The 25771-nt window shown below is 35.4% G+C and overlaps 2 protein-coding genes across 14 annotated transcripts in view; one reads left to right on the forward strand and one right to left on the reverse strand.

Annotated features, from left to right (window-relative positions):
• Nucleotides 1-8703, forward strand: part of LOC123534771 (mitochondrial sodium/calcium exchanger protein-like) — a 60422-nt gene extending 51719 nt beyond the window's left edge. For 7 of the 9 annotated variants that reach the window (XM_045317186.2, XM_045317185.2, XM_045317187.2 and 4 more), the window contains 2 exons: nt 3207-3268; nt 5364-8703. In XM_045317186.2, coding sequence (XP_045173121.2) covers nt 3207-3268; nt 5364-5567 — 266 coding nt within the window. In that variant the 3' untranslated portion in view covers nt 5568-8703. The remainder of the gene's footprint in view (nt 1-3206; nt 3269-5363) is intronic. The other 2 variants (XM_045317188.2, XM_045317189.2) reach the window with 1 other exon arrangement.
• A 4139-nt stretch (nt 8704-12842) lies between these two features.
• LOC123534683 (serine/threonine-protein kinase 36-like) overlaps nt 12843-25771 on the reverse strand; it is a 75596-nt gene continuing 62667 nt past the window's right edge. For all 5 annotated transcript variants that reach the window (XM_053519579.1, XM_053519578.1, XM_053519575.1 and 2 more), the window contains 9 exons: nt 24580-24683; nt 23435-23548; nt 21169-21328; nt 19902-20043; nt 18878-19062; nt 18449-18578; nt 16251-16323; nt 15825-15921; nt 12843-13619 (listed from right to left, as the gene is read on the reverse strand). In XM_053519579.1, the coding sequence (XP_053375554.1) occupies nt 13425-13619; nt 15825-15921; nt 16251-16323; nt 18449-18578; nt 18878-19062; nt 19902-20043; nt 21169-21328; nt 23435-23548; nt 24580-24683 (1200 nt within the window). In that variant the 3' untranslated portion in view covers nt 12843-13424. The remainder of the gene's footprint in view (nt 13620-15824; nt 15922-16250; nt 16324-18448; nt 18579-18877; nt 19063-19901; nt 20044-21168; nt 21329-23434; nt 23549-24579; nt 24684-25771) is intronic.

The following is a 25771-nucleotide window of genomic DNA, read 5'->3' on the forward strand; positions in this document are numbered from 1 at the left end:
GTCAGGAAATTGATATATTAGCCCAAGCCTTGTAGATGATGTCAGTCGTAGTATTTGGATGCAGTTTGATATATTGTCAATCAGTCCAGTTTGGTTAGTATGGCCACTTGATTACGAATAATATTTTTACTCAGCCATGTTGTAAGTTGTCAACCATATTTCATCAGTAGTACATTCATCCAGAACTGTAAGATAGTAATTGTTACATAATATCTGCAGCAAGTTCAATAAGTAGCTCAATAGTAATGACCCAAATCTTGATTATGGCTTGGTGATATTAGAAAATGCCTTTTATTCCGTCTTCGAACTTAATCATCATTTTCAAACAGATCTTCAAAGAGCCATAAACCAAGATGTTTTTCAGCATTAAGTCTTGACCGTGTTTTAATGCTATTCAAAACGCCAGACCAGAGTTATGGCCACTTAGAAATTCAAATACAACAGTGACAAAGTGGGCACACTTTTTAAGTTTGAGTGAAAATTTAGTTGAGAAACAGTTAATGAAATTGACTGAAAGGTTAGTCTTATTTAGATTGAATTCAGCTATTTACTTGGGAGTCTCAAGGCATATTTTCATTCGAAAAGCAATCTATTGGTCTTGAAAATTTAGAAGTATACTGGGAATCATTGCATTTGATCTGAATGTTTCTGAAATACTTGATTATATTGACAGAATTGTGAGATAAAACACTAGGGTCGGCAGGTTCAACTAAGTAGGGTCGGGTTGCCCCCAAAATTTTTTTTAGGCCTTATTACGTAAGATAATTCACACTTTAAACAAAGGAATACAATGTGTTTATGCCAATCCCTTAATAAGAATTTAAAGCTTCCATTTAAACAAACTGAATATTTGAATATATATTCGAATATGGCAAACCGAATATTCAGATATTGATTTCAGTATTCGTTCCCATCCCTAATGATAACATATTCCTGATTTTATTTTTAGATAAATCACTGCTGCTGTTAACAATAATTATTAGTTACATTCTTTCATATTAATCAAAAAATTATTCAAATGCAGTTTTAAAGTTTTTACTCTAGTAAACATGACGATCGTAACAAAATGTTTGTACTCATTTGCTTCAGATAAAAGCATAATCGGTCCTCCACCTCCAGTTAAATTGCTCAACCTCAATTACTCATATCAATATCAAGAATTTGTGCCATATAGCACAAAGTTTTTTGTGGGAAGCCAAAAAGACTGCAGAAATTTCAACAAAGGAGTTTTTTCTTGCAGCAATAGCTGAAATCATATTTACCAAACATGTCGGAATTATCATTTTTACATTCAAGTGTGGGGCCTTAGTGCCTTGAAGTTAAGATTGGTCACCCTGAAACATTTATCCTGAAAATCTGGCTTTAAGACGGAGGAAGACATCTACCATGCTTATCCAACTTGGTGATTCTTCATGTGTCTTGACTTACAGCATTTCTCAGGTGAACGACTTGGGGCCATCATTGTTCTTGTTAATTTATTAGCTCACCTGAACTGTTTGGCTCAGAGTAAGCTATGAGTATAAGTGGATGACCCATTTTCTGTTGTATGTCATCTGCAATTTACATAAATATTTTCTCCTCTGAAACTACTAGTCAGAATTACACAAAAATTGGCCTGTAGCATGCTGGCGAGGTCCTCTGTAAAGTCTAAAGGTATTTGAATGGTACTGTTTAACCTTTTTAAGGTTCCGCTAGAGCTAAAAACAAAAAATCTTTAAACGATATCTTAGCATGAACCACTTGATGGATCTTCATCAGACTTTGTCTGTAGCACCATTATAAGGTCCTCTCTCAGTGTTGTTCAAATTTCGGCACTCAGCCCCATTAGGGGTCACAAGAGCTAAAAATAGAAATACCTTTAAACAACTTGTTCCCATGGCATGCTTGACGGATGTTCATCAGACTTTGTCTGTAACTTTCTTACAAAGTCCTTGAATAAGGGCACTTAGCCCCTTACAGGGGACCCCATAGCTAAAAATGGAATTATCTTTAAATAGCTTTTTCCTTTGTACAACTTGCTTTAATTTCAATAAACTTTGTAGAATTCTTGTAAGATTTTTATACTAGACACATTTGTTTCCTGATTCAGTTTGTCCTACATATATCCAAGGTCAAATAGTCATGGTCAGGTAGCGACTTAGGGCCACTAATTCCTGTATTTCTGTACCAAGAAGCAGAGATTGCACTATTCCTATATTTCTGTACCAAGGCACTATTCCTGTATTTCTGTACCAAGAAGCAGAGATTGCACTATTCCTATATTTCTGTACCAAGGAACAGAGATTGCACTATTCTTGCATACCAGACGGGGATTTCCAGTATCTTTACCGGTGCTGGAAAAATCCATCTTACACCCCGGGGTGTAAGATGACTCTCGTGCTGTAAATGACGTATAACGAACCACATATATGTAGAAGATTTATGTAGTAATATATATTTTATTAAAAAAACGGAATAAAAATTCAATACCTTGGCAGTTCCTATTGGTTCCTGATAGCATATTTCTCGATTCAAATCACGTTATTTTATCAAAAACTCATAACGTTAAGCTGCAACTGATAAAACAAAACCGGAACTAAACATTGTTATTTATTTTGAAACGTCATGACGTCTTTCCTGTTTACGGACGTTGGTTTCCCGCGCTTTGTTTAAATACAGTGCCATATGAAATAGTTCTAAAAAGAAAGCCGTCCGATTGATTTCATTTTTATTATTATTTCTTGAAATCGGTATGCAAGAAAAAGATTCTGTCACTGGTTATAGGCGCAGATGGAAATATCCGGCTCTCGGGTAACTGTTTAGGCGGTAACTCGGCAAGGAGCCTCGTTACCGCCTAAACAGTTACCCTCGAGGCCGGATATTCCCATCTGCACCTACAACCAGTGAAAGAATCTTATATTCCTGTATTTCTGTACCAAGAAGCAGAGATTGCACTATTCCTGTATTTCTGTACCAAGGAACAGAGATTGCACTATTTCTGTATTTCTGTACCAAGGAACAGAGATTGCACTATTCCTGTATTTCTGTACCAAGAAACATAGATTGCACTATTCCTATATTTCTGTACCAAGAAACATAGATTGCACTATTCCTGTATTTCTGTACCAAGGAACAGAGATTGCATTATTCCTATATTTCTGTGAACCTGTGGAACATTTTGTTGCTTTTTTATTCAACATTTTATACATTCCTTTACTAGTATCTAGATCTGTTGTTAGGTATTGGTATTCCATTTACCATAGCTACAGTAAAACAGGGAGATTATCATGTAAGTTTCCAGAGCCTTCTCTACTATTCACCATCATTATACCCCAACAAACGAAGTTTTGGAGGGAGGGGGATGCAGGAATGAGCTTGTCAGTTGGTCTGTCGGTTTATTTGTTTTCATGGTTTCCAGACAATAACTTGTGAAAGGCTTGACAAATTTAGATAAATTTTGGTACACAGATGTAACATCATAAAATACAGGTCAAGTTCGACTTTGCCTACAAACCACCATTTTTAGCTCATCTGATTTTTTGAAAAAAAATGATGAGTTATTGTCATCACTTGAGCGGTTGTCGGCGTCGGCGTTGCCTGGTTAAGTTTTATGTTTAGGTCAGCTTTTCTCCTAAACTATCAAAGCTATTGCTTTGAAACTTGGAATACTTGTTCACCATCATAAGCTGACCCTGTATAGCAAGAAACATAACTCCATCTTGCTTTTTGCAAGATTTATGGCCCCTTTTGTACTTAGAAAATATCAGATTTCTTGGTTAAGTTTTATGTTTAGGTCAACTTTTCTCCTAAACTATCAAAGCTATTGCTTTGAAACTTGGAATACTTGTTCACCATCATAAGCAGACCCTGTACATCAAGAAACATAACTCCATCTTGCTTTTTGCAAGATTTATTGCCCCTTTTGGACTTAGAAAATCAGTTTTCTTGGTTAAGTTCTATGTTTAGGTCAGCTTTTATCCTAAACTATCAAAGCTATTGCTTTAAAACTTGCAACACTTGTTCACCATCATAAGTTGACCCTGTACAGCAAGAAACATAACTCTGTCCTGCTTTTTGCAAGATTTATGGCCCCTTTTGGACTTAGAAAATATCATATTTCTTGGTTAAGTTTTATGTTTAGGTCAACTTTTTCTCTTAAACTATCAAAGCTATTGCTTTGAAACTTGCAACACTTGTTCACCATCATAAGCTGACCCTGTGCAGCAAGCAGCGTAACTCCATCCTGCTTTTTGCAATAATTATTGCCCCTTTTGGACTTAGAAAATCAATTTCTTGGTTGAGTATTATGCTTAAGTCAACTTTTCTCATAAACTATCAAAGCTATTGCTTTAAAACTTGCAACAGTTTTTCACCATCATAAGTGGACACTGTACATCAAGAAACATAACTCTATCCTGCTTTTTGCAAGAATGATGGCCCTTTTTAGACTTAGAAAATCATGGTTAGGACAATATTTCTATTACACAAAAAAAAATCAGATGAGCGTCAGCACCCGCAAGGCCGTGCTCTTGTTAACCTAGTTATGGCCCCTTTCCAACTTAAAATTTGCCAAACTCATAGTTTCCGGACTCATGAAAGATACAAGATCATTCTATTCTTTTACCTAGTAACCTAGTATTGACCTAGATAATCCAGTTTCAAACTTTACTTAGATTTGATACAGACAAACATTCTGACAAATATTCATGATGAGCAAGTAGAAAATGAGGCATTTTTAGTGTCAAGAAGTTTTTTTTTTATGATTTGACCTTGTGACCTAATTTAAGACTCCGTTAACCTTAATTTGAACTTGGCCTATATTTCATAAAGACAATTATTCTGATAAATTTTGATGAAAATCAAGAAGAAAATGTGGTCTCTAGATTGTTATAGACGTCAGACAACCCAGTTTTGAACTGGAGCTAGATTTTATAGAGACAAACATTCTAACAAAGTTTTATGATTTTGGCCTCTATTATTAAAAAGGTTTTCCTTGATCTGACCTAGTTAAAGACCATTAGAGTGTTAACAGTAATGATGATAATGACGGACACAGGGGTATCACAGTAGTACGCATTTTGGTTCAGGTGACACATCCATGGCCTAAATTTTGCTATCAGGACATTTCTACATAAATTTCGGTTTTGTTTCTTTCCTTCTAGATTGACCAAAGAAATTAATTTCCCAAGATTTTAGGCTTGAATCTGGGGTATGCATTATACATAGGTGCACATTATTCATAGGTATTTACAGTAAATCAAAGTGAAAAACAGGACTGTTGTAAAATGCATATAAAGTGGAAATAAATATTTGAATACCCTCATACATGTTCAAGCTGTTATATATTGTTTTGCTGATGATGTAAATCCTGTTTATATTTTCAGATCCAGATTACACTAGAAGAGGTTGTATTAGCAGGTTTTCTTGCCCTCAGTTTGATATCAAGTCTCATCATTATACCCCTGTCTCGGTTCAGGATGTCGAGGGGCTGGGGTATATACCTCGTTATACTGTATGTTGTGTTCCTTGTAGTCGCCATCCTCACTGAAACCAAAGTTATACATGCCAACATTGATACAACTGCTTGATTACAGAACAAAATTACAGTGTAACATCAGTTAAAACATCTAGCAAGCTATAACTTCCAGTTGAAGGCAAATACTTTCTTTTCAATTTGACAAATTTCTACCTCTCCTGAGCAACAGCTCCGTACAACAAACATATTTCAGTGTTGCCAGTGGTGCTGCTGTATAGAGGATGCAGTGTAAAAACAGCATTCACTTTTACCTGTAATTGTTTTGCATGATAAAACAACCAAAGATCAAAGTGCTTGTGGGGAGCTTTCAGGTTCATTAAATGTCTATAATTAGTTAGTTCTTTATTATCTGCATTTCTGATGCAATCTTAAAGAAACTTGCTCACAGTATACTTATATGGCCATAAAGTCTCCTTAATTTAAATTATGGGCCAAATGAACTGTTAAATAAAAAGAAATAGGCCTTGGTTTATAAAAAAAAAGTACAATCATGTTTTACTGTGTGTACACTCTAGCACCCAAACCCAATTATATTTGGACAATGAGTATAAGCTCAAAATCTTGCTAAAGTTTGACTATGAATAAAATTGGACAAGCAAGTATACAGTTACCTGCCCTTGATTTATTTAAAAAAAGTGCCCTAATTCATTATGTGATAAGGGAATACACTTTGAATTTTGCTGTCAGGTTTGATTTTAATCATTGTTTTTGTTTTGTAATTATCATATGCAATAGTATGGCAATAGTACAGCTATTATCAAAATATGTCTGTTCTGCAATATAGTTTCAAAATTATCACATGGTAACTTGAGAAAACATTTGACTGAACATTCAAACCTGGTAGCATGATTGGGCTTATAAGTAGATGACCTCTATTGTTTTGGGGTCAATAGATCAAAGATTAAGGTCACAAGGACCTGAACATTGAAAATGGTGTCACCTTAATATCTCGAGAACGACTTGACCCAGTATCTTCAAACTGTAGAGCATGATTGGGTTATGAAGTATATGACCCCTATTGTTTTTGGGGTCAATAGAGCAAAGGTCAAGATCACAGATACATAAACATTGAAAATTATTTCTACATGGACCACTTTGAAAAGAATATTGGGCTTAAAGTGTAGATGACCCTTATGCCCCCTCACCCAAAATGGTTTCTCCTTAATTATTGTGTTTGTCATCCCCATTATTGACTTGCCATGAAGTAGGGCATGCATGTCCTTAAAAAATCTCTTGTTAAAATAAGGGCACTAAGCTCCATTTTTGGGCCACTAGAGTTAATAATATAAATACTTTAAAGATGTCCGATGCCCATCTTTCACTAAAATATTGTATCTTCGGATATTTACTTCAAACGTAGAAAATGCTCGTCAAATGTATTTAACTTTACTAAATACATAAATCAGTTGCATATGTATAGATACATTCATAGTTAAATGTAAAACATAAACAATTTATTGTTGAAAAAGCTTCCAGTTTTTTAGTGGTAGTACACATTTAGGTAAGCGATACAGGGCATTCAGGGTCCTCTTGTTATTGTTGTTAGATACATATATATTTATATTTATACATTTGTTACGGCAATAGTAAATTGAGTATTGTGCTAGTTTTTAGCTCACCTGGACCAGGTGTTCAGGGTGGGCTATTGAGATTGGCTTTTGTGTCTGTCTGTTGTCCATTGTCTGGCATTAGCTTTTCACCTTTAAATGACTTCTCACAAGCCTCTTGATGTATTATCACCAAGCTTTATCTGTTGCATCCTTGTCCTCTCTATTATTTATTCCAGTGGTTCTGCATGACTGATTTTAGGGGCCATTGAAGCTAGAAATAGATTTTTTTAAACAACTTCTTCTCGTAAAACTATTTGATGGAATGTCACCAAACTTTGTCTGTAGCGCCCTTGTAAGGTCCTCTCTCAAATTTATTCAGATGGTGATGGCCGATATAGGACTTCTGTATTGCCACTGTAATACTCGCTCACTTGTTTTCTTCTTTTGCTTATTCATTTATCTAGTATAGAACATATAACATTATAATTAAGATACAATATTGGATTAAATATTGTTCTCTATATTTAATATTGGTTTACAAGAGAGCTTATAGTGAAAAAAGTTACAAAGCTTTCTACACTTTCTAACTAGTTAGATTAGTTGTATATGTTACAATAGAAATAATACTCACCGGCAGCTTAGGCAGTCAAAAATATTATGTGCAATGTGAGAAATTTTACAGATTTGATTGTTTATTTCTAAGTTTATGCATGATTAATTTAATTAATTTGATAATATTTTATGCATTTTTATAGCCGTAAAAATATTGGTGCTTTGTTGTAGAGACACTGCAGGAAATAATGGGGTTTTAAATTACCGTAACTGGAAGCTTCTTTGTATAGCCTATTGGTAGAAGCTAGATACAGAGACTATTAACCCTCTCTACTCAAAGGAAACAACTTGTTTATTGAATGAAAATTATTGAGTGAACCTTAATTCTATCCATGTTCTATGTTATCTGCAATACATGATAACAAAGTTACTGTAGATGTATCTAACAGTCCTTGAATTATTCATTGATTTTCTAGATATTTTTTGAACACGAGTAACATAGGCAGCAAACTTCAAGGCATATACATAGGCAGCAAAGATTGTTCTCTTTCAGTAAGTAGATTTATAAACATATTTCAGCTTGTGAAATTCTGTATGCTTCAACTTCTTGCTTTAAAAAATTATCTGTTGATAAATTTCAGTACTGAAAATGTCACAATTTCCAACAGGCATTTCTTAATTTTATATTTACTTATTATTTTTCTTTCAAATTACTGACCACTAACCCATTAAAGACTTGTGTTTAAATGAATCTGTCTTCATGAAGAAGAAATTACTGCATCACTCTTATCATTGTATTGTCAATTACAAAAGAATTTTGTACTGTAAATGTAAGAAGACTTCATTTAAATTCCTGCAGAATATCCAGTATTTAAATTACGCTTGGTGCAAATGAACAGTTGTTTGAAGTTAAAAGCTTGGACAACAAATTTGTCATTCCTCCAGACAAAAGTTCCTGTAACAATTGTTATATGTATATTTAAATTATATGGATTGTTTCAGTGATTGTTTAGTTGCAAATAGTTTTTAGTATTAAATGGTTTATACTAATTTATTATATTCTGTTGATTAAAAAATGGTAAAACATTGTGTTTTGTTATTTATCCTATTCTTGGAGTAAAGGTCACATGGAAACCAAACTTTTCAGATGTTGGGGCGAGGCTAATCCTTGTTTATAAAATATTGAGGTACGATGGTAGTATTTCACCAGATGTTTACCTGTGTTTCACTTAAATGTAGTCCATACAAGTATATAGTGCAATTGCCTGTCTAGTAAAGGCTAGATATAAGCTTAAGTGATGCTTGGTTTAAAGAGGACAATTTTAAGCAAAAGCTTGTGTTGTAATGAAAGTAGGTATTTCCTAATGTCTTGGTAACCTATGCAAGTGTAAGGGTTTTTATCTTTTCACATGTTCACATGACATTTATTTATCGAGTATCTTTGATTGCCTATAGACAGGTCTCGAGAAGTAAAAGGTTGGAAATCCTGATAAAAACGTGTTGTTCATTGTTATCTTTACATAGAAATAATACCGGAGACATTCTTTCAACTACTGATATTCTGTTGCAGTTAAGACATACATAAAACAGTTACTTACCTTGGTAAGAAATCATAGGTTTGTGGGCAGAATTTAATTTAGATCACAACTGTAATGCATTGGAACTGAGTTCAAATACCTGGTGAATCTTTCCTGTGAATGTCTGTAGTCTAAGCAGACCAAAATTTTGTTACTTCAAAAAGTAAAGGAACTCGACACTTAGCTTAACAATATTTAACTTTTAGAAAAAGTATGCAGTCCAGATAATCTTAACAAGAACTTTGCAATGTGGCTATGCCCTCTGATGGCCAGACAAAACCAATTAATCTGAACAAACTTTGTATAGGGTCAATGAAGGAACAATTAATTTTCTGTGGAATTATTTCAAAATCTCACCAGCAATTTCTAAAGATTATACTACATAAATATACACGGTAGCCATGTTGTTTTGACAAATCAAAGATATTTGAACACTTTACTGGTAGAGGGTCCACCCAAGTAACATTTCAGTAAAATTACACTGAAATCGGGTCAGCATTTCTTGAAAGGAGGAATTTAAGTTTACATTATACATCTAACCAGCCCCATCCACTAGTGGCAAAGTTTTAGAATAATCTGGTAGCAGTTCAACGGAGGAACCCATGTGAAAAAAATTCTGCTATAGCCATAGAAAGAAAAACTGCCCCGCACCCTGCCTGCCATGTCCTCTAACATATGGTAATGATCGAAAGGGATTTGGTAGTTTACCAAAGGATCACTTGAGGAACCTTTGTGTGGTTTCAGTGGAGAAGACAGACTTTTCCATATAGCCATTAACAAAAAGCTAGCCCAGCTAGATGATGAATGAAAATTTTAATTCCATAACAAAAACTACCCTGGATTACTACTGAACTTTGACCTGTGACCTTTGATGCCAAACTGGGCATGTTCATACTGTACTTACCCTTATTCCTCAAGGCATTGGCCTAATAACAAGATGTAGAAGTTCTCAAACTAGAAGATGCTTTTGTAGAAAAGTGCATGTCTCCCCCAAAGCATAGTAGTAATAGGCAAGAAGTCAATAGGGGGCAGGAGCGACAATCAAAGAGACACTGATGGTTGGCTTAGTGACTGGAATGCAATTGGAATCATCTACTTGGCATGTCCAATAATCCCATGAAGTTTCAATGTTCGGGTCAAGTGGTTCTCGTGCTATGGATTGGAAATGACCTTGACCTTTGATTGAGTGACCCCAAAATCAATAGGGGTCATCTATACTCTGTATGTCAGATCATCTGGTTTTCCATGTTCTGTGACCTTGACCTTTCAATAGGGGTCATCTGCGCTGCATGTCCAGTCATCCTATGAAGTTTCAACATTCTGGGTCAAGTAATATTCAAGTTATTGATCGGAAATGGTTTTCAATGTTCAGGCCCCTGTAATCTTGACCCTTGGTGGAGTGACCCCAAAAACAATACAGGTCATCTATTTTGCATGTCCAATCATCCTAAGAAGTTTTAACATTCTCAGTCAAGCGATTCTCAAGTTATTGTTCGGAAACAGTTTTCCATGTTCAGGCCCCTGTGACCTTGACCTTTGATAGAGTGACCCCAAAATCAAAAGGGGTCATCTGCTCTGCAAATCCAATCATCTTATGAAGTTTCAATGTTCTGGATAAGTGGTTCTCAAGTTACTGATTGGAAACAGTTTTTGCATGTTCTGGCCCGTGACCTTGACCTTTGATGGAGACACCCCAGAATCAGATCGATAGGGGTCATCTGCTCTGCATGTCGAATGATCCTATGAAGTTTCTGGGTCAAGTGGTTCTCTAAAGTTATTGATCGGAAACAGCTTTCCATGTTCAGGTCCCTGTGACATTGACCATTGATGGAACGACCATAAAAACAGTAGGGATCATCTACTCCGAAAGCCCTATCACCAGGTTTGTAAAATGGTCAAAAGGTTCTCATTATTGATCGGAAATGAAGTTGTGATGGATTCTGGCCCATGACCTTGACCTTTGATGGAGTGACCCTAAAAGCAAAAGGATCATCTGCATGTCCAAGCATCCTATGAAGTCTCAACCTGGGTCAAGTGGTTCTGAAGTTATTGATCGGAAACAGTTTTCCATGTTCTGGACCCTGTCTTCTTCTTGTTGGCATTCACTGACTACACCGTCACCTCTGATCCAGCGATGAAGGATGCCGTCTTTTTCAGGTCCTCCATCTTGCCGTACACTTTGATCCTCATTGGGGTGCTGTTTGGCCACACACTTTTCCTGTGCTTCTCCAGACATGGATATCTCTGCAGAATGTGCTCAGCAGTTTGTTGTTCCAGGCCACACCAGAGGAGACAATTTACGCTTTGTGCACATGTGGGCATTTAACCTGTTGTGTCCTGTAAAAAGCCTAAAGATTATGACTTGTTCCAATCTGTCTAGTAGGTGGTAGTCATCCTTGATTGGCCTTGGCTTTGATCATTGTCACCTTCTCGTGAGTAATGGCATTTTGTGGCTGGTTCTCTGTAGCTCCAAATTTGGCTAATCTGTCTGTATTCTCATTTCCAGGCACACCATAATGTGCAGGTATCCATTGTAGGGACATTGTCTTGACCCTGCGACCTTGTTCTTTGATGCAGTCACCCCAAAAACAATAGGGGTCATCTACTTCATAAGCCCCATCACCCTAGGAAGTTTGAAGGTTCTAGGTCAAATGGTTCTCCAGTTATTGATCGGAAATGAAGCGTGAGGGACGGACAGAGCAAAAATAAATTTGGGAGAGGACCTTATAATGACGCTGGTCATTTACCAGTCATAAGTGACCTCCATATCAAATGTTATCTTAGACCAAAGCATTCTCTAGTTACTTGGCAAAAAAAGTTCTACTGTTCTGAGTCAGTGTGACCTTGACCTTTGACCTACTGACCTCAAAATCAATTAGGGTCATCTGCTGGTCATGATCAACCGTCCTATTAAGTTTCGTGATCCTAGACCTAAGCGTTCTTGAGTTATCATGCGGAAACTGTTTAACTGTTCTGGGTCACTGTGACCTTGACCTTTGTCTACCTACTGATCTCAAAATCAATAGGGATCATCTGCTTATTATGACCAATGTTCCTATTAACTTTCATGATTCTAGACCCAAGCCTTCTTGAGTTATCGTCCTGAAACCAATTGGTCTACATACCGACCAAAAGACATCTGCAAAACAATATACCCCTCCTTCTTCAAAAGGTGGGGGGGCATAATAAATAAGGTTACCCTTTCACTAGGAGCCTGAAATTTTTTTCTAAGGTTCCATGTTTTTACACCACCACATTAACATTGTAATTTATCTAAGTATCACTTACACTGGATTTTTTAAAATGTAGAAATCAACATTTTATCATTGGAAAACTGGTCAAATTATTAATCTTTAAACAGTAAGATGACTTAATTCTTTTATGACAATGATAACTTGATCTATATACATCAAATAACCAATCCCAATTTGAACACAATGAATGGCAGTCACACTTAGTTTAGCATAGATAAATTACCACCTTTATTCCTTATTTTACATATTTGGCAAGTCAAATAAATTTTCAAAATGTATAAATTGGATAATTTTTTAAGTCCTTGAGTGTATCCTATGACCACTTGGGGCAGGTAGGCTATAAAGAACCAGAACAACTAAACAAACCCTTCAACACAAAGACAAAACACTGTCATATTAGTCAATTGGACATTTTAATATTTTTCAGAGATAAATATGAGACAATGATACAACAATTATGTCAATAAAAACAATCACTTAACAAAATAGCAAAAGTTAATATAAAACTGGTTTGTATAAAGGACGGAAGTAAAATGGTTAAGATATCCTTGATGGAGGAAAACACGTACTTTAAGAATGGTTTTACACATAGCCAAACTTGTGTCAAAACCACCTGCAACAAATCCCCTGGCTGTAAACACAACTTGTATTTTTACCAAACATAGTCCACCTGCATATAAAGACCACTTTTTGTCTCTTCAAATGCCTGGTCTTTATATACAAATTTAACTGTTATAGGATAATTTCTATGGATTGCGCATCTGAGTTGATTCCCAGAATAGAATTCCAACAAAGAGGTAATCCATTTTTTACCTGATTCATATTCACTTTTATCACTAACACTATACAAACATGTAACACAGCTTTAATGTCTTTAAATAATGGTCATGGAAAATGACTAATGACTTCAAAATGGTTGATATATTGAAGACAAAGTAGTCATCATTGTATACCCTACAAAGATCATTGATAATGTTCAGCTTGACCGACCCTGAAGAAAGTGTATGAGCTTGTTACAGTGACTGAGTACGGCATTTGAACTTGTATGTCCTCGACTGCTCTGCAGACTTGATGATAATACGCTGTTTGACCTTGGGGTCGCCGATGAAGGTCGTGGAGTAGATGAGGTCAACTCTGACAGCTTGTCAACTGTTTTTGATGATGACATTTCCTTGAAAGCAGATACAGAAGTTACATTGAAAAGAAAACATACTAAATTACAAAACTGTTGCTGAAAAAGTCCATGTATAACAATCTTTATAACTATCATTATATAATCATTATAGCTGACAGTCCAGTGCACTTTGATCACTGAGTTGCTTGTATAAAGTTATTCAACACTAAGAGGCCTAACTAGGGCTAAGTCACACACCTGAGGTAAACATCTATTTCGTAAATCACTGAAAGCTAATTTTTAAATTTTTGCTGTGATGACCTTAAAACACAAAGCCATTATAATTTGAGAGTATGGTCCAAAAAGTTCATAACATGTTGTTTAAAAACTCTTTAACTCTGACAACCTCTACCGACAGCATACATGTCATACGTCCCGGATTGTCCGGGATTATCCCGGAAATCACATACTCGTCCCGGTGTCCCGGACAGAGTTGAAATGTCCCGGAAAATTAAAAATACAGAAAAACAAAAATAACCCCTATAAATTGTTGAATTTTACATGAATAAAACACAATAAACAGTCACCGGTGTCACATTGTTTGGAATCTTATCCGATAATCAGTTTCATGCCCTCGAGCGGGACACGTGTTGATTAATATTAAGCTAGCTCCGATCACCACTCATATTGCGCACTGCGATCTTTTGATGACCCAGATTAATTTACAGTCAGCTATTTTGATGACTCTGATTATGAATTGACAAAATTATGCAATCAGTAACAGTTTTATGATAATTTATTATTAAGAACAATAGCCGAATATCTCGTTGTTGTTAGCACGTAGGCGGTGAAGCTACATGTAGCCTTGATTGGAAGAAATGGCTGATAACGGTCAATTAAACGATAATTATTTTAAAAGGTTGTAATCTTCCAAAATGTAGATTGATTGTCACACATATTCTAAATTAAACTTTTGACTATTGAATGCCTTTTCTGGCCGATCCTTTATATCGATTTTATCTACAAGACTTATTTCATTCCTTTGAGGATTCCATTTTATTAATGATTAGGTAAACTTTTAAGCTTTAAAAAGATACCAAATAAGCTGGATTCTAAATCACGATGACCAGGTTAATTCTTCGTATATAGCAAGTCTCCCAATTCAGTTCACCTCGGGAACGCAACCAATTCACGTGCCGAACTATAGACGTAAATTACCCTATTTACCTCCCTTAGAAAGCTAGACGACATTTGCAACAAATTATTCCCAAGCAAGGGAACAATGTTTATCTCCGGAAACTGCATATAATTTTATGATATTTATGCATGAAACAGATGAATACTAATGTCACGGTGTCTGTCCCGGACAAAGGGTAAAAATCCCGGAAATTTTAACTCAGAATCCCGGAAAGGTCCGGAAAAATTATGGCATGTATGACCGACAGTAAAGTGAAAACATTTATAGACAAGTGCCAGCATTTGAAGAAATTTAACAGAATTTTATACAAATGCTACAGACCAAGAAATATGAAGATCCATTAAGCAATTCAAGAGGAAATTCTAATTTTAGCGTTAAGAAGCAAAGTGTCCCCATCGGAACAAATTTGGAAGAGGACCTTCAAGTCATTCATAAGTAGTTGTTTGATTTTTTTTTAGCTCTAGCAGCCACCAAAAGGGGTCAAGCTGAAACAACTGAGCAAAGTTGAGAGAAGTCTTGTCCAGATGCTACAGACCAAAATGTAATTTTGAAGGCAAACTATCAAGCTCCTTAACTTGTTGACACACCACCTCAATGGCTCAATCATTTCAGTCAATTAAAAAAAGCTCCATACAATTGAAAATTACAGCATTAACAAGATGTAATACAACTTTTGACCTCTAACTGTGAGTTTGACATTTAAGGTAGGGACCTTTGTCTTGGGAAGTTAAGCGTTGTATATTCTGCAATAAACAATCAATGAACATTATATGTTATTATGTTATTACATCAAATACCTGTATGATGCCCAGTTCATTGCTATTTATCATCACATTTTGACAGGCATGTTAGATTGAAAATAAACAATGTGTTCTTGTGGTTTGTCATCCGATCATTGTTCATCATTACGATGCTTTCATATTTAATCACTTAGGTTAATTCATTGCATTCCTGTGTATTTGAACTCTGAACCATCAAACGATAAACAATACAAAAGGCATTTGTTTATTTAATCAATATCCATCAAATCAAGAGTAAGAGTTAAGTAAAATTTAATATCTTACTTTTCTGAGATCTTCTTGCTTTGATAATGTGCGTAGAGCAAGCAGGGCACTGATTTGAACACTTGGTTGACTATCATGACATGCTGTGTACACCAAACTGGAAAGGAAACAGTCATTGACCACTGCCACACTTCATCAAAACTTACAAGTAATTTGCAGTAATTAGGATTAAAAACACCGAACTGATCATTTTGTCTGAAATGTGTGATTAAGGGGACAATTTTCCTTCATATATCTGAAAATGACACAGCATAATTATAAGACACCAAGTGGGTGTGTTTCAACACTGACAAAGCAATTTAGAAAAGAAAAACCACTACAGTTTCTTAATTAGACGAAAAAGTCTCGGCAGTGCCTACCTTGTCTCTTAATTTACAGCTGAATAAATAAATTATATCTAACCCTTTTTGTTTGGAGGACACCTACCTTTGAACAACTTTACATTTTTTCAACTGGAAACATAAAGTTCCAGAATGCAAACCTAGATTTCCTAATGCACCTGAAAAATAGAACATCTGATGAAAAATCTGCAATAAAATAATATTACAGTGTTTACAAATCTGCAGATTCATCGTCATTTTTATTCATCAAATGAATATACAACAACTATACTCATGATGGCTTTACTATACTGAGAAGTTATTTCTCACTGTCGAATACTGAGAAGTTATTTCTCACTGTCGAATTCTGAGAAGTTATTTCTCTGTCAAATACCGTATATATGCATGTATAATGTGCACCCCCAATTTTGGCCCAAAATCCTGGGAAAAAAAACATTTTTGGTCAATTTTGAGGTGGATGGAAAACGAAAGTAGAGTTAACATCGACATTGGTAATAAATTTTATTTCCAGGACGGAGAGCAGCATCGGTCTCGCAGTACTATCAATTTTTGTTTTCTCGAAAATAAAACCAGTAAAATATTGTTTTATTTGTTGTTTTACCTTTTTAATTAACTATTCTGAATAAATAAACAGCAGCTGATTCAATATTTCGGAATGGTATCTTTAAAAATGACATGAGCTTTTCAATTCAAACCAATAACAAAAGGTGTGATAGTCTTTTTGTCATGATCAAATAGCCAGTAAATACTGGCAATTAACATGTCATCTCGTGTCAATTATGTTGTTCACAGTTTGATCTCGGTTAAAAATAATTCTCGATCTTTAATTAGTATCATAATTTTTGTGATTTATTAACATTTCTTTCATCAAAATACTTTTAAATTTATATGAAATTAATTTTGTTTGAAAGAAAAATAAACCATTCGATCTTTTACGGAACATAACGGCAATCTTAGATTTTAGCAGTGACAGTAAGCGCAGGGAGTAGTTTCCCTTTACCAAAATGGCGAACATTGGTAACAAACTTGTTTTGAAGTTGGAAAATTGTCTATACCTGTGTATTATGCGCACCCACGATTCGGGGGTGGTCCCGGGGGTCAAAAAACTGTGCATTATACATGGGTATCTACGGTACTGAGAAGTTATTAACAGAATTCAACTATTTAAGGAACAATTTTACCTAGAAACTTGGTTTGTTACCTAAGTGCCCAAAATACATGTTTCCTAGATTTTAAACCAACAAACATTCTGACCATGTCTTGTGAAAACTAGGTTGAAAATGTGACCTTTTCATTGTTAACAGGATTAATAATATCTGTCATGTGTTTACGAATCGGATAGAAATATCCATCCCGAGGGCACCTGCGCATTGGGCGGTAATGAGGCTTGGTTTTGTCGTTTGTAGCGTAACGTTATGTTTTTAAGGTAAACTAACATATTTTGAATCGAGAAATATACTATAAGGAACGGAGAGAACTTATCAAGGTACCTGTTTTTTTCATATTTTACTTAAACAATATATTATCAGTGCATGAAACACTAGCTGTCATTAACAGCACGAGAGTCATCTGGTATGGGGGGTGCCAGATGGGTTTTGCCGACATGGGTAAAATCACCGGAAACGCCAGTCAGGTGTGCAAGAAAACCTAGTGACCCTGTTTTTTACCTCAGGTACCCCACCTTTGAATACGAGCTGGAATATATAGCAACACACATTCTAACAAGGATTTATGATGGTAAAGCAGAAAATGTGGTCTTCAAGAGTGTAAGCAAGGTGTCTTCTGTGATCTGACCTAGTGACACAGTTTAAGATCTCATAAACCAGTTTTAAAATTTACCAACATTTTACAGAGGCAAACATTCTGATGAAGTTTCGTAAATGTCAAATTGATAATGTGACCTCTAGTGTTAAGATATTTGAAAATTAACCTAGTGACCTAGTTTTGACCTCAGTTAAATGAATTGAACTTGATTTATAATATATATTGAAAAACATTCTGAAAAAAACTTACGATGCTCAAGTAGAAAATGTGACCTCAAGTATTAACTTAAAAGCCGCCTTGAGAAACACAATAGAAGATATAACTTACAAGCTGCTTTGGGAAACACAAGAGATGATTAACTTACAAGCTGCCTGAGATGAAACAAGAGAAAATTAACTTTCAAGCTGTAGGCAAATATTAATATGCTGTCTGACGAAACACAAGAAGATAATATTCTGTCTGGGGAAACACAAGAAGATAATATTCTATCTGTGGAAACACAAGTGAAGATTAACTTACACGCTGCATTACTCCTTGTTTTTGACACTGGATCTTTCAGTAGTTCTACAAGCTGTGCTATGCTTGTTTTTAATTTTACATAAAGACTGTCATTGTGGAATGCTGCATTTCCAACTGCGTAACTGGCCCCCTGGTAACAAGTACAAATAATTCAAATATGTCATAATCAAAAGTAAACTCTGCATATATTAGGAATGTAAGTCTGTAAAATATGAAGTAAGATGAATTAGGTCAGTGGGAAATTATTTAAATTCTGTGTAATAAAATCTAAGATAGAATTGTTAAAAGTTACGTCTTCAAAATGATCACTTAAAAAATAAATTAATACACATACAACAAAGTAAGGGGACAAATTCTAACATGCTTAACACATATACAGAGCTACTTCAATCTGAGACATTTATTATGAATTTGTGTAATTGTAGTTACCTTTCTGACATTTTGATCTTCATCTTTGAGACAGGTGATCAAACCTTGGAAGAGTTTATCTCGCTGTTTGAGGAATGTGTACATGTGAGCATTGTGTTTCATGAGATTACCCAATAAACTACATGTGCGAGACTTCACTGATGATGACTGATGATGTATCAATATACTCAATTTGTCTGTATCACCTACAAGTATGAAAATAAGAAATTTTTATATAGTCAATAATAGGAACATTTTTCACAAAAGATATTGCCATGTATGTATCTGATAAAGAGATATTCAGTTTGAAAATGTCTGGAAATCTATAATGGGTAACTGCTCTACTCTTTGACTCATTGTCATCTATCATCATGCCATGTTCTAGTAATACCTGCTTCATAGTGATAGCTAACATTGATAGTTCTCAGGTTTCAAGTTCAAGAAAAATGTATAATCTAGCAGTCATTAGGCATAAGGATGAGTTCATATGCCCCATTGGATTATGGAGTTTTGCCTGTTAATGTATAACTAACAAGAGCTGTCCATGAGACAGGGTGCTCGACTTTTCTCAGTGCCTGACTCTGAATTAGAGCTTTGCCAGTAAAAACTTTATAAAATTTTAACTAAAAAATTCTATGTTAAAAAGAGGCATAACTCTTTCAAAATTCAAATCAGAGTTATGGGTATTGTTTCTCCTGGTGTAGACTTTGATAGTAAAAAAACTATTTCAAGTTTCAAGTCAAAAGCTTTGATAGTAACAAAGATATCTGACTTTATCAAAAACTTTAACCAAAAAAATTCAAAAAGTTAAAAAGGGGCATAACTCTGTCAAAATTTCAAATCAGAGTTATGGAAATTGTTTCTCCTGGTGTAGCCTTTGAATGTGAATAACTATTCTAAGTTTAAAGTAAAAAAATTTAATAGTAATAGAGATATTTGACTTTATCAAAAACTTTAACCAACGGTGACGGCGACACTGGAGCGAGTGCAATGGCTCTACTTTTTCTTCGAAAAGTCGAGTTAAAAACCACAATGACTGACCTACCTTTATTTGATTGTATGACTGACTTGACGAGTGTGGCATGTTGAGCAGAGGTCCTGACAAGATGGTTACACAAGGATATTGTATCACACACAACAGAGACTGGGCTTGTCGGTGCTATACATGTACTGAGAAATGAGAGAAACTGAAACAAACAAAATTGAGTATCAATACAAATGTACACAACCTACTGAAACTGGGCTATATTAATATGGTAGGTTTACTTTCCCTAATAGTTATAAAGCTTCCCTAGTTGAGCAATTATGGGAGAGGACCTAATAATAATGCTACAGATTAAGTTTGATGAAGATCAATCAAGAGGTTCAAGAGAAGAAGATATTAGAAGTGTTTTTTTTTTTTTCTAATTTTAAGCTGTAGCCAAGAAAACTTATTTGTTTATATTGTAGAGAGGACCTAACAATGATGCTACAAACAAAGTTTGATGAAGGTCCATCAAGTAGTTCATGAGAACAAGTCACTTCAAGTTTTTTTCTATTTTTAGTCTGGTGGCCCCTAAAAGGGGCCAAGCTAAAACATTTAAACACACTGGATAGAGTAACATCAATGCTACTGACTATTTTAAGCTCAAACAGCCCCTAAAAAAGTCAAGCATCAAAATTTGTAGTGGACCATTTAATGATAACACAGAAAGAGTTTGATAAAGTGTATCAAGTGGTCATTTAAAAAAGTAATTTAATGTTTATTCTGTTTCTAGCTCTGGCTAAAACATATGAACAAACTTGATGAGAGGAATATGCAAAGATGCTACTGAATAAGTCTGGTGCAATTCTGCTGTTTAGTTTCTGTGAGAGATGTAGTTTGAAGAAAAGTGTGGACAGAAGAGCTGATGAAGGATGGACAGACAATGGACAGACAGCATGTGATCACTTTGTGCTCAGATGAACATAAAAATGAGTAAATCATATAAAATCAGTGTATTTTACAAAATCTTCATCATTTTCATAACAACAAAAGGGTCATGATGGCCCCAGATTGCTCATCCAAATTACACTGCTTGCATGAACAGCTTTGGAAGATGATTACGTAAGGAAAATGTTTGTGAAATTATTTTGAATATTGTGCCATTGTTTTCTGACAAATATTTAAAAGTTTCTACTAAATAAATACTATTTTCTGAACGTAATAAGATGGATGAATGCACTAATGCGCTAGCCCGCATACTCTGGTAAGCCACTTTGATGACTATGCCAAACTTACCACAAGTGGACATTGATAAAAACAAACAGTTACACAATAATAAAGCAATTACCTTGAGATCTTTGACAGATGAGCAGAACTGGTCTATGAAAATATTATTACTGAGGACAAGTCTTGTGATAAGCCCAATTGGGGTTTCTAACTGATCATCTTTGAGGTATTTTTGGCAAGCATACATGAGACGTGGCATCAACTGATGGGCATGTAGACAACTATAACAGAAGATATTTGAAAAACATTGTATCTTTCTGAATTCTACTCATTGAATCTTTCACATTAAATCTGAGACATAACTTTATATGTGTTCAAGACAGTAATATGGTTTTTGTGCTTTTCAATTTATTATTTACTCAAAACTGTGTTAAGTAACATGGATTTTTTTCACTGGCCTCAAAGATATTGTCTTAAATAAAACTAGAAATGTGTCCATGGGACACAGATGCCCCCACTACATGACATTAAAATGACAATTTTTTCCCAGGTCAGGGGCCAGAACTCCTACAATACTGAATGAATGCAGATGCGAAACCCGAGGTGCACAACTGCACATGCTGACCAACATTCCTGTAAACTTTGGTGATTCTAGGTCAAATACTTTTGGACCTAGGCACGATACAACATTAAAATGACCAATTTTTACTAAGTCAGGGGCCATAACTCCTACACGACTGGATGAATCCGGACGCGAAACCCCAGGTGCATAACTGCACATGCTGACCAACATTCCTGTAAACTTTGGTGACTCTAGGTCAAATACTTTTGGAGCTATGCACGACACAACATTAAAATGACCCATTTTTAACTAAGTCAGTGGCTATAACTCCTACACGACTGAATGAATCCGAACGCAAAACACCAGGTGCACAACTGCATATGCTGACCAACATTCCTGTAAACTTTGGTGATTCTAGGTCAAATACTTTTGGAGCTAGGCGCTACACAACATTAAAATGACCAATTTTTTACTAAGTCAGGGGCCATAACTCCTACATGACTGGATGAATCCAGACGCGAAACCCCAGGTGCACAACTGCACATGCTGACCAACATTCCTGTAAACTTTGGTGACTCTAGGTCAAATACTTTTGGAGCTATGCGCGACACAACATTAAAATGACCAATTTTTTACTAAGTCAGGGGCCATTATTCCTACACGACTGGATGAATCTGGACACGAAACCCCAGGTGCACAACTATACATGCTAACCAACATGCCTGTAAAGTTTTGTGACTCTTGGTCATATACTTTTGGAGCTAGGCGCGACACAACATTAAAATGACCAATTTTTACAAAGTCAGGGGCCATAACTTCTACATGACTGAATGAATCTGGACGTGAACCCCAGGTGCACAACTACACATGCTGACCAACATTCCTGTAAAGTTTTGTGACTCTACGTCAAATACTTTCAAAGCTACGCGCGACACAACATTTTCGGAAGGACGGCCAAGAGCAAATCTATAGTTTTTGAGAAAATGTGGCCTTTTGAGTGTAAACAATTTCGATGATTTGACCTACTGATCTATAAATACTGTAAATTTTAAACTTGACCTTTATTTTGTAGAGACAAACATTCTGTTGAAGATCCTATAAACATTAACAAGGTTTCATGAAGATCAATCAGAAAATGTGGCCTCTACAGTGGTAATAACATTTTTCTATGATTTGATCTAGTTGAATAGTTGTTGCTCTCATGTAACCCAATTTCATGGTGAGGTGTCAAATCAAAAACAAAGTCCCAGGTGCAAAACTTCACATGATGAACAACATTCCTATGGTTTCATGACTCTACCACTTAATGCATATTTTTGACAAAGTGAAGGGCCATAACTCTGGTCATGCAGAGCAAATCCTAAACAAAACCCCAGATGCTGACAAGGTTTCAAGACTATACCAAATACTTTTTGAGATACATGTATATGTGACACATACTTTCAAAACCTTTATGCATATTTTTTATTAGGTCAAGGGCCATAACTCTGGTCTGGCAGACTGAAATCCCAAGCAGAACATCACATGCTTTATAACAATTTACTTATATTTCAGGATTCTAGGTCAACGTTTTTGAGATACATGAGACACAAACATTTTTTTACTGGACCATTCATAAATACTAATAGCTAACCCTAAATCACTGTTTCTGGTGTCATAGCTAAAATTCTTATCCTAAATAATCTTTTCATGTTGAATACACACATTAAATTTGAATCAATATACGGATGGTATCAAAAATACAAATGAAGGTTTGTCAATAAATTTTGGAATGTGCTACTTTCATTTCAATAAACCACTGCAAAACATGACATAAATGACTTACGTTTGTATTTCACCGAGGAGGTCGTCACTGGCATCAACAGCAAAAGGGAAGCAGCATATCTGTGTTACTTCAAGTATCAGGTCTACAGTCAACTGTGGACCCTCCACATTAAAACTGCAAATATATTACTGAGTTCTTCAAAATTATTTATACACATACAGCATCCCAAAATTGCTGGTGGCCAAGCTTTTTAACCATCAAACATTAAACAAGAGCACCAGCTTGCGGGTGCAGACACTCATTTGATTTTTTTGTCTCTGTATAATAGAAATATTGCCCTACCTATGATTTTCTAAGTCCAAAGGGGCCATAATTCTTGCAAAAAGCAATGTGAGTTATGATACTTGCTGTGCAGAGTCAGCTTTTAATGGAACATTTTGGTGAACTTATTCTAAAATCTGGTTGGCAGTTTGAGATTTTTAGTCTTTCATATAGCCATACAAAGAAAACTAGTCTCATCCCCTGGCAGTCATGTTTTTTAACAAATCAACATGGCCTGAAGGAATTTTGTAGCGAGTCACCCAAGGGAAATTTGAGTAAAATTTGGACCAGCATTAATTTTGAAGATAACATTTTCCACATAGCCAAAAAGAAACAAGAGTGGAAAAGTGTTGCAATGTATGCCAGTCACAGCAAATTACTACTGACTTTTAAAATAGCATACTGAACAGACTAGTTCTCAGTTTTTTCAATATTCACTAATTCAACAGATACAACTTCAGAGCAACGACGAATACCCAACCAGTAATTGAACTTGGCAAAGATATATATGCCCACAAACATTCTGTCAAAGTTTGGAGAACTGCTTAAGTTACTAAATGGACACTTTTCACATTTTGCTAGTTTAAGTATATCAAATGTGCATGTGTTCAGTTTAGCATCTTTCTTTCAAACATTTTTCATTCATGTAAACAGACAGAACAACAGATGTGTGAGTCCAATACAGTCCCATTCATTTTGTATCTGGATGGTGTAGCTAACTGACACAGCCAAACTTGTGATAAAATACCATCACTGAATAGTTTCATTTTCCATTTGAATATCTACAGTGTGTGTTTAACCTGTGATAAAGACTATTTCTGACAATCTTAAGTGATCTCTATATAAAGATTTTACTGTGAAGTTATTATTGGGGTATAAAATACCTTTTACTGAGTGAATACAGAAATTCCTTCCTGAGTAGATGTATCAGAGTGAGCATGATAATACTGTCAGGTACTGCTAGGTTAGGTATACACTGCTGTGTTTCCTGAAAAACATGTATACACTGTCAGGTTTCCTGAAAAACATGTATGTACTGTCAGGTACTGCTAGGTTAGGTATACACTGCTGTGTTTCCTGAAAAACATGTATGTACTGTCAGGTACTGCAAGGTTAGGTATACACTGCTGTGTTTCCTGAAAAACATGTATGTACTGTCAGGTACTGCAAGGTTAGGTATACACTGCTGTGTTTCCTGAAAAACATGTATACACTGTCAGGTACTGCTAGGTTAGGTATACACTGCTGTGTTTCCTGAAAAACATGTATACACTGTCAGGTACTGCAAGGTTAGGTATACACTGCTGTGTTTCCTGAAAAACATGTATACACTGTCAGGTACTGCTAGGTTAGGTATACACTGCTGTGTTTCCTGAAAAACATGTATGTACTGTCAGGTACTGCTAGGTTAGGTATACACTGCTGTGTTTCCTGAAAAACATGTAGAGACTACACTGTCAGGTACTGCTAGGTTAGGTATACACTGCTGTGTTTCCTGAAAAACATGTATGTACTGTCAGGTACTGCTAGGTTAGGTATACACTGCTGTGTTTCCTGAAAAACATGTATGTACTGTCAGGTACTGCTAGGTTAGGTATACACTGCTGTGTTTCCTGAAAAACATGTATACACTGTCAGGTACTGCTAGGTTAGGTATACACTGCTGTGTTTCCTGAAAAACATTTATGGACTGTCAGGTACTGCTAGGTTAGGTATACACTGCTGTGTTTCCTGAAAAACATGTATATACTGTACCAACAATATGCTCAAATAGTGAGAAATACTTTAATATTTGCAAGTATAAATTGTGATGTTGGAAAAAAAGTTTATTCAAGTGGACAGGAATGTGTGGATTTCAAAACTGATATCTCATTTCATGGATTTCATGCTTGTGTCAATCCTCAAAATTCAATACCAATGAAGAGATAAAATTCAAATTTATTTTATCAATCTATGAATACAGTGGGTGAATTTAGTATCTCATGAAAATAATCATTTCATGGTATGTTTTTTTTTCTTCTTACTGTTTGGTCCACCTTCTCAGCAATATGGTTTTACCTTGATTCCTCTGTTCAC

This window comes from Mercenaria mercenaria, chromosome 12 (assembly GCF_021730395.1).
Source record: "Mercenaria mercenaria strain notata chromosome 12, MADL_Memer_1, whole genome shotgun sequence".
NCBI classification, from domain to species: Eukaryota; Metazoa; Mollusca; class Bivalvia; order Venerida; family Veneridae; genus Mercenaria; species Mercenaria mercenaria.